Raw genomic sequence first — 19327 nt, 5'->3', positions numbered from 1 at the left:
GGAAAGGCCCACATGGAGGAGAGAAGGGCCAGGGATTCATTCAGACTAGTGATTCTCAACCTGTGGTGATTTTGCCCCTTGTAGGACATTTGACAATGTCTGGGGACACTTTTGGTTGTCACAGTGGTGGACAGGTGCTACTGGCATCCAATGGGTAGAGGCAAGGGAGGTTGCTAAACATCCTGCAATGCACAGGACAGTCCCACAACAAAGAATTACCCAGCCTAAATATCAGTTGTGCTGAGGTTCAGAAACCTGCTCTAGACCAACGTTCTCCACAACCTGGCTCCTATGGATCAAGTATAAAAGCACTTGGGAGAGAAAGTGTTCACACTTAAATAAAATCATCTGTAGCTACTCATTTACAAGTGACAGCTTTCTGAACAGTCTGTGACTCATGATGATTTTTCAATGATTCCCATTATCATTCTCATCAACCCCAATGGCACATTTCACCTTGTTTACATTCAGCATTTAAGCAGAGCAACTCCTCAAACTATTGAACCAACAATCATTGTATTAGATGCCCCAACTGAGATACTGTTTCTCCTTGGTGCTATCAAGGCCGTGGTTTGTCACAATTCAATCCAAGCTTCCAAATCTGCAGCCATTTACTCACCCAAAGGCCAGGGGCTTTAACTTTTACTGTTTTATAGTCCATAAGCTTTGGTTCTGTGTTACCAAAGAACCACAGCGCCATCATGCTAAGAGGATGCCACTTTCCCTTTGAGAAGAGCATGTATATATTTAGAGGAATCGATTATTAGTCAGTTTTATTTATGAGAGAAATTTTAAGAATATAAAAATTATAGTAATTTGCTGATAGTAAATTTTATTAGAAGAGTTTAAATATAACTACATTAGCAGACTCACTCAATAAAAATTTTAAACATAGTGGTCAAGTATAAATCTCATTCTTATGGTAATTAACTGTGAAATACATAGATAATAAACCATTGCAGATAGGGGTTTTTGTTTGTTTTCTCATATAATAGGGCACATACGCATCTCTAGGCGGAATGAAAAAGGGCCAGAAATGTTGATAAAGTTGTTAGTTTAAATAACTTTTTGATAGGTTGGCAGATACAAAAGTTTACAAGAAACACTTGATGTGCAAAGTAATCTCCTTGCAAAGTACAAGGACCAGATGAAAAATCCCAATGATACGAATCACCCCAGCAATCTCCCAAATCCCATTATGAAGTCTGATTAGTGTAGGCTACAACCCAATTACAAGTGGGCTTTGCTGTTGATGGAGAGCCAGTTCTTGGCAAACATTAGTAAAACTAAGCCATTTATCTACCCGATTGAATCAGCCTTTGTTGAGGAGTGTGAAACTGTGACCAGCATCACCAACCAGCCCTCTATAGACAGGGACTGGCTTCCTTTCTCCTACACTTGGTTTGCGCCCTGAAGTTGGCTCTGGTACTGCATTGGCATCTTGAGAAAACCTTTTTGCTGGTTTCTAGCAGGAAAGAGGGGAAGGAGGCCCTGACTCCAGGGATGTGGAGGGACTGAGCTGGACTGTCTAGGGAGATCTGTGTTCCTGGGATCAGGCCCTTGAGCATCTGACAGGCAGAAGGTTGTGAAGTGGCCCAAGGACCATCACATCTACCGAAAAATGATGAATCTGGGGGACTTGGTTTGATCCAGTGAGCCATCAAGAGCAACACTTCCCCTCAGCCTGTGATGAGGACTCACATAGTGGCTGGATTTTTTAAGGACACATGGTGCAGGGGCAACTCTGTAGTTCAGGGGTCATCAAGTTTGAACTATGAAGGATCACATGGCCAATATTTACGTTTTGCAGACCAAGCAACAAAAGGGAAGATATTACGTAGGAACTTACATAACAAGAGAGAAAAAAAACCGTCACAATGTTTTTATTGATATAATCCAAAATACAATAATATTTGAATACAATTATTTGCAGGCCACATCTATTAATGAGAGAAAAGGAATTCTTTTGCCGGGGGGATATTTCTCTTCATTGGAGTTCAAAGGCGGTGTCTGCTATCATCCCGTAAAGTGCAAATGTTCATGTATGAAAACGATGCTTAGCTCTCTGGTACAAACACAGTGAGCTCTCGCGATCTGGCCCATAGGCTGTAGTTTGCAGACCCTTGCCATAGTTGAACACCAGTCGCCCACACTGGATTTGCGGTGTTCAGGGGTGGGAAGTCGCTCCGGGCTGCGAAGCACCTAGAGGGATCCCTCCAGCCCCCCGCCCCGTCCCGAACTCTCCCTCTGAGCCCAGCTATCCGCGGTTCATTAGCTGTCCCCGCGAGGCAGATCTGGAAGGTCAAGAATGAGGCTCCGAGCTCTCTCGCGGAGCAAGGACACCTTCGGGCTTCAGGACCACCCAGGGCGTCCAAAACTGCTGCCAGGGCTGTGCCCCCGCCCCCTGGCACTTTCCAGCTCCCCCTCCAAGGCCGCTCTTCCTCCCTCTGGGCCCCCTCCAGCTCCTCCTCTGGCTCCTCCCCCTCCGCTCCTCCCCTTCCCTACATCTAGCCGCCGCGCTTTCCCGCTCCCGCAGCAGCAGCCCCCCGCGTCGCTGTCGCTGTCGCCTCCGCCACCTCCTCTGCCGCCGCGCGCCCCTCGGAGTCCCGCGCCCCACCATGCCCAACATCGTGCTGTTCAGCGGCAGCTCGCATCAGGACCTGTCCCAGCGCGTGGCCGACCGTCTGGGCCTGGAGCTGGGCAAGGTGGTCACCAAGAAGTTCAGCAACCAGGAGACCAGGTGGGGGCCACGCCGGCGGCCGGGCTAGGGAGAGCGCTGGGCACGCGGCTGCGGGGCCGGGTTGGGGGCCGGCGCCTGCCCGGGCCACCTCCGCGGCCGCCGCGCTCCCCCTTCCGGGGCGGGACGGTGGCAATGCGGCCTCCGCGCCCCCGCGCCATCGCCTGCGAAGAAGCCGAGGCGGGGCGCCGCGCGTCCCGGTGCGCGTCCCGGCTGTACCCCCGGCGGCAGGGCCTCGGGTCCTGGGACCGCGGCGATCCCGCGGTCCGGAGCCGCTCTCGGCCTCCCAGCGGCGCCGCCCGGCCTGGCGTCCCCATCCCGGAAGGGAGACGTCTGGGCGGTCACAGACCGTCGGGGAGAGAGTGGGCGAAGCGGGCGGGAACCGCATCGGGTCAGCGCGCGGTGGAGGGACGTCCTGGGTTGGCTGGTCCCAGTTTCCGCGTCCCTGCAAAGCTGAACCTCAGACCAGTGCGTGCGACTAAAGGTTTCTCCCGTCCCCAACTCCGGTTGCACAGTGGGTTTACCTGGGGACGGTCTGAACGCTGCCTCCCCCGACCTGCCCCCAAGGGTTTGATCTAACGGGCGGAGGATCAGCGATTTTACAGCTTCCCAGTTGACTCTCCTGAGCAGCCAGAGCGCAGACCACTGCGTTATCCAGAGCGTGGAGTTGTGCCAAGGTTTGAAAGACTGTGAGAACCCCAGGGCGCACGTGCTGGGCTCCCCTCTGCTCCCACTACTCTTGCTGCTTCAAAGACGATGGACTTTCAGCTTCCTTCTTGTTCTGGGACTCTGCTGTGTACAGCAACAATGCTGTGATTCGACTGTAACTTACACCCATTTCTCAAGCCCAGGTCGCCTCTGCCTGTGGGTCAGGTGGTGGCCATCCTCGGAAGCTGACCTGGGGGACTCCTTTGTCCACCTGCCTGAGTCCACACAGCTCCTTGACTCGTTTCAAATTGGTCTCATTTTTCCCCCTTCTTCCTCCAATATCTAGTACCGTTAACTGTCCACAGTTACTGATAATTTTTATATCTTTGGCAAAGATCCAATTTAACCAGCATTTTCTAGAAATGGTGCTGGAACAGTTGGACACCCATATGCCCAAAAAATATGAAATTCCATCCATACTTTTCACTATTTGTAAAAATTAACTTTGAAGTGGATCACAGACCTAAAGGTAAAATCTAGAACTATAAAATTTCTAGGAGAAAATCTTGATGACTTAGGGTCAGACAAAAATTTCTTAATGAGGAGTTATGTTAATACTGATGGGAAAGGTACTATTTTTTGGCAAGTCGGCTTTTTAGGATATGTGAATCTTATGTGACTTCTTCCAGGTGGCAAATTCCAGTTATGGCTCCGATGATAATATAAGTGAAGAAACATTGTGATTGAGTGGCAGGTGGACTTTGGCTAAAGAATTCCACTCTGCAGTGTTTAATGCAGAAGTCTGAGAGGATGGTCTAGGGCTCTGGAGAAGGATAGAGCTAGGTTTGAGTGTTGCAATATTTTGCCAGTCTTGTTCAAGTTTCAGTCGCTTTAGGAACACAAGAAGAATAGTTTTTGTTCAGAAGGTGTCGTCATATAAGTAAAGGAGAAATTTCTTGATGAAGTAAATTTTGAAAGCAAGTATGTTGCCCTTCCATGTACTCAGTGCAGCACGATCTTTTGCTAAGGAGCATGGTTAATCTAGATCAGTTCACTGCTAAGTCAGTGTTGAGTTTCTCCTAAGAATACCGCATGTGCCCTTGGGCAAAACTCACTCAGACATTGAGGTATGATTGTTTATACATTTGGTTCAAATATAAAGCAGACTCACTTTTATTTCGTTTTTGGTGTTTTATAACCATCACTTGATAATTAGAAATCGTGGGGCCCTCAAAAACCACTCAGCATGAAGTTTGGGAATTGCCTATATAGCTACATTTTATGTTTTTAATATGTAGAATATAAAAGGTTCACTGCCTGATTTTTCTCTTTTCCATGAACTGTACAAGTACAGAGCTTAATTTTTATATACAGCCCTCTCTGGACTGGGTACTGTGCTAGGAATCCAGCTTTTAACTGTGTGATTGTAGAGAGGAGAAACTGAAGGGCAAAAGGAAGACAAAATTCTTTCAGTTCATTTAAGGGCCCCTTCTTGAATCTGTCACTGAACTAGGATCAGAAATCTGGTTTGCTATCTCCTGGCCATCAATCCTCCCATTTTGCATTTTTTATACGCTACTTAACTGAACATAGAGCCTTCTAATTTTACCTTCTCATCCCTATATCATTTCAGATATGCAGGGAGAGGTCTGCTCCAGCTTCACTATAGACCATGGAAATTCCATGGTGACATCTTAGGACAGCAGGTGTCTAGATGTCTCTGTTGTAACATTTTACCCTGGTCAGTTAACCTGCTGGCAGAATCTTAAGCTATACTGTGAGACTAGGTTATACAAAGTTATACGAGGTTATCGGTTACCATGTAATAAATAAAAAGTTTAATGGCTTAAAACAGTAATTGTTGATTTGGCTTACAAATCTGCAATTTGGGAAGGGCTCAGTGAAGAAAACTTGTTTTTGCCCCATATGGTCACAGCTGAGGTGGCTAACTGGGGCTGGAGGGTTCTTGAAGATGGCTCACATGACTGGTAAAAACTGGTAGCAAAAGTTGTTACTAGCTTTTGCCCAGGAGCTTGGTTAGGAACCTCAGCTCCTCTTCCTGTAGACCTCTCCATGGGGCTGCTTGAGCTTCCTTACAGCATGGAAGCTGGGTTCTAAGAGCGCATGTTCCAAAAGACAGGACGTTGAAGCCACCAGTCCATTAAGGACAGGGCTTGAAAGTTGGTGTATCGTAACTTCTGTCATATGCTGTTGGGCAAGTACAGAGCCCTCCCAGATTCAAGAGCAGGAGACTAGACCCTGCTCCTTGCTGGGAAAAGTGTTAAGAGTCTGTGGCTATCTTTTAGTTACCATGCCAGTTTATTGTTGAGTCAGTGATGCTTTTCAGCCTTTTTATTTGGGGGTCAATAAAGATCCTCTGGCGGAACAGCAAATAGATGCTGCCTTCTGGCCACAGTTTTTTGGTTTTTTTTGTTTTTTTTTTGTTTTTTTGTTTTTTTGTTTTTTTGTTTTTTTTTTTTTGAGACAGAGTCTCGCTCTGTCGCCCAGGCTGGAGTGCAGTGACCGAATCTCAGCTCCCTCCAAACTCCGCCTCCCGGGTTCACGCCATTCTCCTGGCTCAGCCTCCCGAGTAGCTGGGACTACAGGCGCCTGCCACCTCGCCCGGCTAGTTTTTTGTATTTTTTTAGTAGAGATGGGGTTTCACCTGTTAGCCAGGATGGTCTCGATCTCCTGACCTCGTGATCCACCCGTCTCCCAAAGTGCTGGGATTACAGGCTTGAGCCACCGCGCCTGGCCTCTGGCCACAGTTTTTTAAAAGACCTAGAATAAAGGTAGTCATGATCATCTTTTTGAGTAGAAGCAGGACTAGCTTTAGGGGAAAAGTTGCCATGGTGATGATATTCTCTGTCCTCCCCTGGACTGCTAGTCATATGAGAATTGAGGTTCCTGAGGAAAAACAGGCCAAAGAATCTAATCTTGTGGGATAAACGTCATAAGACCAGGAGTTGGCAAAGTTTTTCTGTAAAGGGCCAAATCGTAAATATTTTAGGCAGTGCTAGCACACGTAGTCTCTGTTGCTGCTGTATCTTACAGTTCTGTAAATCCCCTTGCCTCAGTAATGTCTGTCACAGGTTAGCAGGGCTGCATTCTCTTCTGAAGCTCTAAGGGAGAATCTGTTCCCGTGCCTTTTCCAGTTTCTAGAGGTAGCCCACATTCCTTCACTATTGGCCTCTTCCACCTTCAATGTCAGCAACAAAATGTTGCTCTGACCCTGCTTCTGCTGTCTCCCTCTTGCATTTTTAAGGGCCCTGTGATTACAATGGGCCAATTTAAATAATCCAGGATAATTTCCCCATGTTAAGGTCAGCTGGTGAGCAACCTGAATGCCATCTGCAAACTTATTTCCCCTTTGCCATATAAACTCACATATTCAAAGGATTAGGATGTAGACATCTTTAGGGGGCCATTATTCTGCCCACCATGCCATTCTTAACTCACAGGCCATAGAAAAATGGCCTGTGCGCTGTGTTTTGTCGACCTCCCAGCTATGGAATACTGTACTTGATTTCTGCTGTAGTTCATTTTGTGCTGCTATAACAGAATACCGGAGACTGGCTAATTTATAAACAAAAGAAATTTATTTCTCACAGGTCTGGAGGCTGGGAAGTCCAATATTGAGGGGCTGGCGTCTGGCAAAGGCATTCTTGCTGCATCATCCCATGGCAGAAGGGTGGAAGGGCAAGAGAGCACACTTGAGAGACAGCAAGAGAGGGCCAAACTTGCTAATATAATAAACCCATTCTCAAGATAATGAGCACACTGTAGCAATGATGACGTTAATCCATTTGTGAGGACAGAGCCCTCATGACCTGATCACCTCTTAAAGGTCTCACCTGTCAATACTCCTATACTGGGGATTAAGCTTTCAACACATGAACTTTAGGGAACACATTTAAACCACAGCAATTTCCAAATTAAGTTCATCTCATAGATGATGTAATAGTCACAAAGCAGTTAGATTTAGCTCCTTAGATCTTGAAATAGGAGGGAGCACATAGAACTCTTTCCGTCCCTCTCATCCTGTGAGGTTGGCATATTTTCATTCGTAGTAGAAGGCATGCAAGAAGATGTGTGAATGTTATCAAAACAATTTTTACAACATGTCAACTTGAAAAACTTTATTTTTATTTTCCTTTAAAATTTTTTTTAGAGACGGGGTCTTGCTTACATTGCCCAGGCTGGACTAGAACTCCTGGGCTCAAACAATCCCCTTGCCTCAGTCTTTCAAGTAGCTGGGACTATGGGCATGAGCCACCATGCCCAGCCTGTTTTTAAATTTTCATTAGGTGTAATTGGCTCTTTTTTTTTTTTTTTTTTTTTTTTTTCACACGGAGTTTCACTTTTGTTGCCCAGGCTGGAGTGTAATGGTGCCATCCCGGCTCACTGCAACCTCCGCCTCCTGGGTCAAGTGATTCTCCTGCCTCAGCCTCCTGAGTAGCTGGGATTACAGGCATGCACCACCACACTGGCTAATTTTGTATTTTTTAGTAGAGATGGGGTTTCTCCATGTTAGTCAGGCTGGTCTAGAACTCCAGACCTCAGGTAATCCGCCCACCTCAGCCTCTCAAAGTGCTGGGATTACAGGTGTGAACCACTGCGCCCGACCTTATTTGACTCTTTTAAGAAAACAATTGTATTGAGTATCTGATAGCAGGAGAAGGGAGAAGGATAATTATTCATGTTCCTCATTTGTAATTTTAAAATATTTCATTTTGGGATGAATACATTTATAGACAATTCTGCTGTAACGTGACATATGTATTCCTAAAAATTACCACGCTATGCAAAATCAGGCAATCCAAAACCACAGGGTGTATGAGAAAAATGGGGTTAGGGACATAACGTTCAAAAACTTCCTCAGTGACCCATTAAAAAATCATAGGAATGTTATACAGGTTGAGTATCCCTTATCAGAAATGCCTGGGACAACAAGTATTTCAGATTTTTAAATTTTTATTTTTATTTTTATTTTTTGCATTTTGGAATATTTCTATTGTACTCACTGGTTGGGCATTCCAAATCTCCAAAAATCCAAAATACAAAATGTTCCAATGGCCATTTCCTTTGAGCATGATGTCGACACTCAAAGTTTCAGATTTCAGAATTTTGGATTAGGGATCCTATCAAAATGATGAAACACTGACATGTATTACATGTTCAAAAAATATTGGTTGGGTGCATTGGCTCACGTCTGTAATCCCAGCACTTTGGGAGGCTGAGGTGGGCGGATTACTTGAGGTCAGGTGTTCGAAACCAGTCTGGCCAACATGGCAAAACCTGTCTCTACTAAAAATACAAAAATTAGCCAGGTGTAGTGGTGTGTGCCTGTAATCCCAGCTACTCGGGAGGCTGAGGCAGGAGAATCACTTAAATCCGGGAGGCAGAGGTTACAGTGAGCTGAGATGTCACCACTACACTCCAGCCTGGGCAACAAAGTGAGAAAAAAAAAAATTACATAAATACTACGACAGAGATGGGATTTTCCATTGAAAAATGCCTGAGGTTTAGGGTTCTCTGAAATGACGTGAAAAGTTGTGACACCAAATGTAAATGAGTGTGGCTCGTTGTCCTCGAGGTGTGTACATGGGTATGTTTGTGTATTTCTAAGTGGCTTCATTCAGTTGGGTACAGTGCAGTTTTCTGCAGTCTCGGGATAAGAGGTTGTGCATAAGAAAACACGAAATTCATGCTATGCTCAAATTGTTCCAAATAATATCAATCATTGAAAGAAATTTCCCTTTTCAAAACATAGCAGAGCTGACCATCGTCTTGGTTTGGACGAAGAGCTCTGCGAAGGACGTGCCTGAGCACACAGCACTATTTTCTGTTTCTTCTCACCAAAGGAATATACCAGGGATGAGCTGGCTCTCCCTCTCATGTTGGACATCCAGAATTCTGTACCTGGAAATACAGAAACTTCCAGACATGCAATTTTCAAAAACTTAGCTGCTATTTACTCTTTCTCCAGAAGCTATGTGAGGATGCCAACTAGCAAAACAAGGAAGTATATACCAAGAAAGAGGATACAGAAAATGGCAAATGGAGTGCAGGAGAGGGGGCAGGGAATCCCCGGATGGCAGCTGTGCACAGGCAGAGAGATAACCCAGGCCTGCCACCCCTGGGAGGGATGCCTGCAAGATGATGAAGTGCAGATGGGACTTGAGGCCTCTGACCTTGGGAGATTTTGATTGTTAGTGAAGGGTTTAGGGTGGAATCTGGATTCAGGATTCAGAAAACTTAGCAGATAAAAAGGAAAGAGAATGACCTCCAGGGAAAATAAAAAGAAAAGATGTGCATGAAAAGAAAATATAAACATTTGTTTAAGTTTATTGCATGGCAGAGCTCTGAGCAGCATTTGTGCAGTTAAAAACGTAGAGTCAATCTTTAATGTGAATACTGATCTATATTGGGATGATGGCGAGATGGGACGTTTGCATTGCAAGTGATGGAACTGAATGGAAATAGTTCAATCCTCATCTTCCATAGTGAGAAGTCAATACACTTTGCCGAAAATGAAAAATCAAGACACAGCAATACGCACATATTAGCTAGAATTGAAGGAAAATATCTAAAAACCCTATCAAGAGTTGAAATTGGTGGCCTCTGGGCACTTTCTCTGTTATAAGTCTTACAGAATGGTTTGAATTTTTTAAGCAATATGACTGTATAACTTTAATAAAAAACTAAAACTAAATATAGTATTTTGCAGAAAAGAGTTAACATAGCAAGCCTGAGACTTAGGCCTGTTTGCAAGGTTGGCCCTTGGCTGGCCTCTGGGAGCTTAGATTTTGCAAGGGTACCCACCATTTCCCCGTAAGAATGGCTCACTGCATAAACTCTTAAACAATTGATAAACAATGTGGTTCATGCTGAATGCCTGTGAGTCTGACATTTTGGTATGTGCTAGGCAGAGGGTGCTTATATGACCAGCCCACAATACAAACCCTGGGACTTGAGTCTCTAAGCAGCTTCCCTGGTAGAGAGCCCTTCACACGTGTTGTCACAGCTCACTACTGGGGCATTAAGCTCTACCTCTGACTCCCCTTGGGAAGGAGTCTCGGAAGCTTGCACCCTGTTTCCGCCATCTTCACCCCATGCACCTTTTCCCTTTGCTGAGTTTGCTCTGTGTCCTTTCCCTGCAATAAATCACAGCCATGAGTGTAACTATTAGGCTGAGTCCTATAAGTCATCCTGGTGATCATCAAACCTGGGGGTGGTCTCAGGGATGCCCGAGATGCAAATATGCTTCAATATTAACCGATGGCAGTTTTCTTTTCCTAGCGTGGAGATTGGTGAAAGTGTGAGAGGAGAAGATGTCTACATCATCCAGAGTGGCTGCGGGGAAATTAACGACAATCTGATGGAGCTCCTCATCATGATCAATGCCTGCAAGATCGCGTCATCATCCAGGGTGACTGCTGTGATCCCGTGTTTCCCATATGCCCGACAAGATAAAAAGGACAAGGTAGGAGAGGTGTGTCCTGCCCTAGAAACCTGTTCTGGGCCACTGTCAATGTTGTTTTTCCTCATTTATCCATTTGATTAGAATTATCTGGAAAATGTTGGCTTTTTCCTTTGATGATCAAGTAAATATGCTTCCTCATTTCGTTTGTTGAAGGTTTGGCTTTGAACCTACCCTGACGCTAATATTCAAATGAACAGGTAATGCATATTTTTGCAGGTATTAAAATACCATTATTGCCCTTGTTATAATGAAATTGTTGTATGTCTTTGTGCTGGTGGATAGAACTAAATACACACACACACACACACACACGCATAAAAGTACAAGTCAAACTGGAGCATATCTGAATCAGATCACTGGATTGTATCAATTTCAGGGTCCTGGCTGTGATACTGTGTTATAGTTTTACAGGAGGTTACCACAGGGAACTAGGTAAAAGGTTCACAGGATCTCTGCATTGTTTTATACAACTGCATGTCAATCTACAATTCCCCCAAAATAAAAAGTTTAATTAAAACAAAAAAACCCATGACCTCTTTTTAACCTTTTAAAAAGAATAGAAATAGTATCATTGAATTATGTTTTTCACAACATTAGCATCAGAGGAAGCTCTGTGAGTCTTTAGAAAAAAATGGAAGAAAATGTGATTGGTCTTTGCCTTTGAGAGCAACAGAGAAATCGAAGATTGAGAAGAACTTTGAAGGAGATTGTATTAGTTTTCTAGGGCTGTCATAAGAAATTACACAAACTGCATGGCTTAAAAGAGCAGAAATTTTTCCCTCACAGTTTCAGAGGCCCAGAAGTGTGAAATCAAGGAATGGACAGCGGCACGCTCCCTCTGAAGTCTGTAAGGGAGGATGCTTCCTCACTTCTTCTAACTTCTGGTGTCTCCTTGCATTCCTTGGCTGTGGCTACATCACTCTGGTCTCTGCCTCTCTCTTCACCTGGCCTCTTCCCTGTGTCTCTTCTCTGTTTCTTATAAGGACACTGTCATTGGATTTCAGGCCTAACCTAATCCAGAATGAACTCAACTTAATCTTTACATTGGTTATGTTTGCAGAGACCCTGTTTCCAAAATGAGGGCACATGCTGAAGTTGTGGGTGGACATGAGTTTTGGGGGGATATTGTTCGACCTACTACAGTGGTCAATTCCCAGCTGTTGTCCGTTCCATAATTTATGGATAGATAGATGTTCAGCCGGGCTCAGAGAATCCTGCCAGTTTGCAAGACACACTGCTGTTCTCTGATTTGGTAACTCAGTGCAAGAAAAGTTTTCCCCAATATGCTGCTTTTTATCTCCATAAGTCATTTCTGAAACAACACAGATTTCTGAAGCAGCACACAAGATCCCCTCATATTTGAAAAAAATCCCTTTATAAATTTGAATTCATATACCAAAGTCCCCCTGAATTTTAATCCCAGCCTCCTCAAGTCATGGTTTCCATTCCCTGACTTGAAGATGGCCAATGAGTTAATTTCTCACCTAAAATCTAATTAGAAGGGTCCACATCCTTTATCTGTAAATGGCTATATGGTCTCTGTTGCAACTACTCATCTCTGGTTGTACTTCAAAAAGAGCAATAGACAATATGTAAATGAATGGGTATGGTTGTGTTCCAATAAAACTTTATTTATGGACACTGAAATGTGAATTTCATATTATTTTCACATGCCTTGAAATATTATTTTGAATTTTTTTCAACCATTTAAACATGTGAAAGCCATTATTAGCTCACAAGCAGTACCAAAACAAGTGACTGGTGCCTGGTGGTAGCTGGATTTGGCCTATAGTCCATAGTTTGCCAACCACTGTATTAGACCACTGATAGATTTTGTGTGTGTGTGTGTGTGTGTGTGTGTGTGTGTGTGTGTGTGTTTATGATCTAAACTTGACCTTGGGCAGCCAAAATCTTAGGTCACATACACTGCTATGAAGCTATATCCTCCCACTAGCTATTTGTATAGCTCCTTTTATTTTAAACTTGATTCTAGAGTTTTACGTGTATCTTTAGCTGTTAAGTTGCAATTTTCTAATTTTGTCCCATTGGTATAATCTGTTGTCCTAGCTATTCTTCCCATCTGTATGTTTCCACAGGATTGTTTAGCATCTTTCTCCTTGTCCATGTCATAGAAGAGCTAGCTTTCTGCCATTATTTCTTCCTTCCTTGTGGTTTAGTAAATTCTCACATTGTAGCTGGTTTTTTGTTGTTTGTTTGTTTGTTTTTGAGACAGAGTCTCACTCTGTTGCCCAGGCTGAAGTGCAGTAGCACAATCTCAGCTCACTGCAACCTCCGCCTCCCAGGCTCAAGCGATCCTCCTGCCTCAACCTCCTGAGTAACTGGGACTACAGGTGTGCACCACCACGCCTGGCTAATTTTTGTATTTTTGGTAGAGATAGGGTTTCACCATGCTGGCCAGGCTAGTCTCAAACCCCTGACCTCAAGTGATCTGCCTGCCTTGGCCTCCCAAAGTGCTGGGATTACAGGCGTAAGCCAGCACACCCAGCCTGTAGCTGTATTTTTAATCAAGCTCTTTCATTCTCAATAGATTTCATATTTTGTATTTGGCCCTGAGATATTGAATATATTGTAACTTCTTTAGAAAATTACTCCTTTTATCATTATACATGCCCTCCTCCACTGTTAGGTGATTTGTAACCCCATGTTCCTCTTTAAGTGATAAAATATTGGAAGCTCTACATTTTTGTTAGCACATATCTGATTTGTGGTGACCTCTTTTTACAAAGTTGTATTTTCAAAATGTTTTCTTATTTGAGTTGGAAAAACTAGCACTGTTTTTTCGCCACTCCTTCTATTGTAGGAGGTGTGATGCAGTCCAACCTCCATACCCTAGTTGCGCGTAGCGCTCCCAACCACCGCTAACAAGAAGAGTCCTGTGGATTTCTGGAACTGCAGTGGCTGTAACTGTTGTTTTTTGTTTTGTTTGAGATGGAGTTTCGCTCTTGTTGCCCAGGCTGGAGTGCAATGGCGCCATCTTGGCTCACTGCAACCTCTGCCTCCCAGGTTTAAGGATTCTCCTGCCTCAGCCTCTCAAGTAGCTGGGAAGCATACGCCATGATGCCTGGCTAATTTTTTGTATTTTTAGTAGAGACGGGTTTCACCATGTGGGCCAGGCTGGTCTCGAACTCCTGGCCTCAAGTGATCTGCCCACCTCAGCCTCCCAAAGTGCTGGGATTACAGGCATGAGGCACCGTACCTAGCCGGCTTTAACCATTTTGTGGAACTGTGTTGTCTAACTAGCTAGTAGCAGTTTTCCTGATGTTAGACAGTTAAATGTGTTTTCCATTTTGGCCCGTTGTGAAAACATGTTTATTTTCTTTCTTCTACCCTTTCTTTAATCACTTTGCTGTAAGTGTGTTTCTTGGTAATAACATTGTAGCTGCTTTTAATTTTTTATCCCAGTCAGACAATTCCATGACTTTCTGAGCTTAACTGCGGATGGAAGAGAGGTCTTTCATCATCAACCACACATAAGCAGGGCCGCTGGTAACATTTGAGAGACAGTATGTGTAGTGGCTTAGGAAGTCGTGTGGTTTCTCGTTGGAGAACACAGCTAGGAAAGAAGTAATCACAGTGGGGTGTATTAGTTTCCTAGCACTGTTATAACAAATTACCACAAACTGGGTGACTTAAAACAACAGAAATATGTTCTCTTAAGTGCTAGAGGCCAGAAGTCCAACATCAAGGTGTTGGCCGAGGAATATTCCTTTTGGAGGCTTCAGGGGACGCTCCTCCTTCCTTGCCTCTTCCAGCTCCTGGTGACTGCCAGCCTTGAGGCCACATCACTCTAATCTCTGCTGGAATCTGCGCATGGCCTTGTCTTTTGTCTCCATCAGATCTCTCGCTCACTCTCACATTTTCAATTTTCTTTTTAGAGACAGAGTCTCACTTTGTCACCCAAGCTGAAGTGCAGTGGCACAATCTTAGCTCACTGCAGCCTCAAACTTCTGGGCTCAAGTGATCCTCCCACCACAGCCTCCCAAGTAACTGGGACTACAGGTGCACACCACCACACCTGGCTAATATTTTTTGCTTTTTGTAGAGGCGTGTCTCACTATGTTGCCCAGGCTGGTCTCGAATTCCTGGGCTCAAGAGATCCTCCTGCCTTGGCCTTCCAAAGTGTTAGGATTAAAAGCATGACCACCACACCTGGCGTCTCTCTTTAAAGGATACATGAGGTAGCATCTAGGGCTCACCTGAATAATCCAGGAGAATCTCGCCATCTCAGGATCCTCAATGTCATCACATCTGCAAAAACCTTCTTTCCAAATAAAGCTAACATTTACAGATTCCAGGGATTCGGCTCTGATATTTTTGGGGCCACCATTCAGCTCACTCCAGGAGGCCTTAAAGGAAGTCACTGATGTGTTAAGAGACAAATAGTTTAAGGACACTTTGGGCTTTGAGCTAGTACATATCATTTATCATCTAGGTCAGGATGCTTTCAAGATTGTAAAGGGAGCTCTATGGATAACTGTGCTAGGAAACAGGTGTCTGCTTAGACTGTCCTGGGCAAGTGACACAGGGCCACCCTCTCTATAGCCTCTGGACTGACCTTGGAGGTAGCCAAGGCACATAAGCTGTCCTGACACCGTTATTTCTGACGTGTCTGTGTAGTCAGTGTGACTCATATTATAGTGAGGAGACAATTTTGTTCTTTCCCCAAACTTCTGAAAGAGGAATTCTTAATTCTTAATTTTATCTATTATTTGAGGTGTGCCTTTGCTTTATTTGTTTGAGATGGAATCTTGCTCTGTCACCCATGCTGGAGTACAGTGGCACAGTCTTGGCTCACTGCAACCTCTGCCTCCAGGGTTAAAGCAATTCTCCTGCCTCAGCCTCCCAAGTAACTAGGATCATAGGTGTGCGCCACCACACCTGGCTAATTTTAGTATTTTTAGTAGAAATGGGGTTTCGCTATGTTGGCCAGGCTGGTCTCGAACTCCTGACTTCAAATGATCTGCTCACCTCGGCCTCCCAAAGTGCTGGTATTACAGGTGTGAGCCACCGCGCCTGGCCCACCTTTGCATTTTTTAAATGGCTGATAATACTTTTCCCAACTATTCCTTCCTTACCTTGGATCACATGGCTTGGCTTTGTACTGAGAAACTGTACTTCGGTGAGGGGAACAGGCATTTAGTAAGCACCTGAGAGAGATGGCCGGCGCCTGTTAGCATACTTCCTCTCTTAGAATCTCTTAGACAAGTGCTACTGTTAACCAGTACAGGTTAATGATGAGGAGACCAAGCATGATTGGGGTGGGGGTGAGGGGTAGGGGAAATGCACTTCTACCTTTTTGCTTCATTTAGGAAGGCATAAAGCCATGTGGTGTTAGATTGTGATGAGAAGCTGTGGCCTACACTTGATCTCTCATCCCAGAAAGAAAATTCTCCTGCACAGCCACAGGAGGAGCTCTGGGCAGCCCTCCCAGACTTTCTGTTGTGTTTCTTCCTTCCCTTAGGACTGTATTACCTATGACGTCTAATGACAATGAAATTCTGTGTAATTGCTCTACTTGGAATTCCTTGCAAAGAAGCCCAGAAAAAAACAATCTAGAAGCTTTTAACCAGATTCAAAGCTGGTTTTGTTTTTTTCTGTAAACCTTGTTGCTGCTTTTTAAGCAAGCCCTGCACATATGTAACATTTTATTTGGGGTTTTCTTTGCATGTACAAGACACCAGGGACAGATTCTGATGGCGAAGGAATGGTTTCATAAATTAGGACACATCCATACAATGTAATATTAACATAGAAAAATGATGATGATGTAATATTAATTGTAAAAGACACGGTGCCAAGTGGTCCGAGCTCTGGCATTGAGAACCAAGTAGGCTCAGATTTGAATTCCAGCACCATTATTTACTCAGTTTATCCTTTGTAAAAGTTACTTAAACTGTCTGTATCTTTAGTTTCCTTATCTGTAAATTAAGTACAGCACTAGCTACTATTTATGAAGTACCTACCATATCATAATACATGAGTGGGCAAGCTTTTTCTGAAAAGAGCTGAATGTCATTTTGGATGCCATTTTGGATGTCAATGTCAGTGGGCCACTGGGTCTATTGCAGCAGCTCCACTCTGCCATTCTAGTGTGAAAGCAGCCATTAGTCAATGCGTACATGAATGGGTATGGCTGTGTTCCAATAAAACTTTATGTGCACTGAAATCTGAACCTCATATAATCTTCAGATGTCACAAAATATTGTTCTGCTTTTGATTGTTTTTCAACCATTTAAAGACATAAAAACCATTCTTAACTCACAGGTTATGCAAAAACAGGCCGTGGGCTAAGTTTGGCCCGTGGATTCTAATTTGCCAGTCCCTGCTATAGAACACACTCAATAACTGCTGGTTCCCTTCCCTGGCAAAAACAGTAGGTTGGGCTGGGCACGGTGGCTCACACATGTAATCCCAGCACTTTGGGAGGCCGAGGTGGGCAGATCACCCCAGGTCAGGAGTTCGAGAACAGCCTGGTCAACATGGTGAAACCCCATTTCTACTAAAAATGCAAAAATTAGCCAGGCATGGTGGCATGTACCTGTAATCTCAGCTACTCAGGAGGCTGGGGCAGGAGAATTGCTTGAACCCAGGAGGCAGAGGTTGTAGTGCAGTGAGCTGAGATCTCACCACTGCACTCCAGCCTGAGTGACAGAGCAAGACTCCATCTCAAAAGGAAAAAGAAAAAAAAGTAGATTGTGGGCAAGGCTGGGAATAATGACTTCTGAGGCGGGTAAAGGACTTGTAGTTTAGGGATTTCTTTTTTCTTTTTTCAAAATCATTTTCAAGATCATGTTCTCTTTTCAATAAAATTTTCTTTTGTTTCCTTTTTTGTACCAGAGAAATTGAGAACACTTTTTCCTGATGTGAATTTCTACAGTCTTGTAATTTTTTTAAAAGCCCGTCAAATTTACACTTTTCGAAAGGCGATATTTGATGCATTGAATAACATCTGGAATAGCCTGGGACTCTGTCATGATTGGGCTGACTTGCAAAACATTTGACTTTTATGCATTTTTCACTAGGGGAACTGAATGTTTTACTTTTGGCTACTGTACCTTGACTCTACCTTTGTTTCAATGCTGTACTTTTCTTTGTATAGGCTAGCAAGTCAGTTAACTAGTAAATCATTTTTCCCGCAAGATTCAATTGGGTATGAGCCGAACTCTGAGACACAGAACAAAAACCAAACTTGTAAACAAGGTGCGAAGAAGAAAATCAGAAAGTGTGAATTTAGAAATTACCCTGTGGTTTGGATCCCAGAAGTTAAGAAACACTGGATGCCACTGAGGATTCTTTTTGCTGGCGCCTTAGTCTGTGCTGCTGTAACAAAATACCACACACTGGGTAATTTATAAAGAACAGAAATATTCTTTGGTGCCGGGCGTGGTGGCTCACGCCTGTAATCCCGGCACTTTGGGAGGCCGAGGCGGGCGGATCACCTGAGGTCGGGAGTTGGAGACCAGCCTGACCAACGTGGAGAAGCCCCATCTGTACTAAAAGTACAAAATTAGCCGGGCGTGGTGGCGCATGCCTGTAATCCCAGCCACTCAGGAGGCTGAGGCAGGAGAATTGCTTGAACCTGGGAGGTGGAGGTTGCGGTGAGCTGAGATCATGACCATTGCACTCCAGCCTGGGCAACAAGAGTGAAAAAAAAAAGAAATACTCTTCGAACGTGTGTCCTGGGAGGGGGGGGAAAAGGACAAAAATGTATTTTCTCATAGTCCTGGAGACTGGAAGACCAAGACCAAGCATTTGTTGGAAAAGGTTTGTTGTCTCTTAGGTATTTATTATAAATCATTTGGTGTCTGTTACGGGCTGCGTCCTCCAGAGGGAAGAATGCTGTGTCCTTACATGACAGAAGACGGAAGGGCAAGTTTGCAAAATGCTGCCTGAAGCCTCCCTTAGAAGGACCTTAATCCTGCTCTCAAGGGAGCAGCCCTCAGGGCCGAATCACCTTTTAAAGGCCACACCTCTTAATCCTGTCACATTGGCAACACCTGAATTTTGGAGGGGACCATTCAACCCCTAGTAACTGATTCGACAATTGTAGGAGAAGCACAAAATTGATTAGCGTTGGAAATCAGGTTCTATTACAAAGCGGTTGTAACAACTGATTTGCTTTTTTTATTATCCTGGAACTTTGTTACACTAAATAATTCTCACAATTAGTGAGGCTAATGAGTAAGCCTTGGACATTTAGTGTTAATCTGTTAGTAAATATTTATTGAAGAACTATCAAATGCAGAGTGTGGAACTGTGTTCTGCGGATGATGTGAAAATCTCCAAAACCAATTGTTTGCCCTTGAGGGATGTATTCTAATTGTGAACTATGACATTTGTACATATAATATATCCGAACATCTGTCTTTCAGCGGGTATCACAAGGCAGTCCCAAATGGTAGGGCCAAATGCTTACCAATTCTGTGCCCCCTTAG

At 44.2% G+C, this 19327-nt stretch overlaps 1 protein-coding gene across 2 annotated transcripts in view; it reads left to right on the top strand.

Moving 5' to 3' along the window:
* Positions 1-2481: 2481 nt before the first annotated feature.
* The window catches only part of PRPS2 (phosphoribosyl pyrophosphate synthetase 2), a 34187-nt gene continuing 17341 nt past the window's right edge, over positions 2482-19327 (top strand). The window contains exons 1-2 of one of the 2 annotated variants that reach the window (XM_023198955.1): positions 2482-2740; positions 10688-10871. In XM_023198955.1, coding sequence (XP_023054723.1) covers positions 2619-2740; positions 10688-10871 — 306 coding nt within the window. In that variant the 5' untranslated portion in view covers positions 2482-2618. Of the gene's footprint in view, positions 2741-10687; positions 10881-19327 lie in introns of both variants that reach the window. The other variant, XM_023198954.1, reaches the window with a different exon arrangement.

The sequence above is a fragment of the Piliocolobus tephrosceles genome, chromosome Y (assembly GCF_002776525.5).
Source record: "Piliocolobus tephrosceles isolate RC106 chromosome Y, ASM277652v3, whole genome shotgun sequence".
In the NCBI taxonomy this organism is placed as follows: Eukaryota; Metazoa; Chordata; class Mammalia; order Primates; family Cercopithecidae; genus Piliocolobus; species Piliocolobus tephrosceles.
Note: the sequence above shows the minus strand (reverse complement) of the source record. Positions and strands in the feature narration are given on the sequence as shown.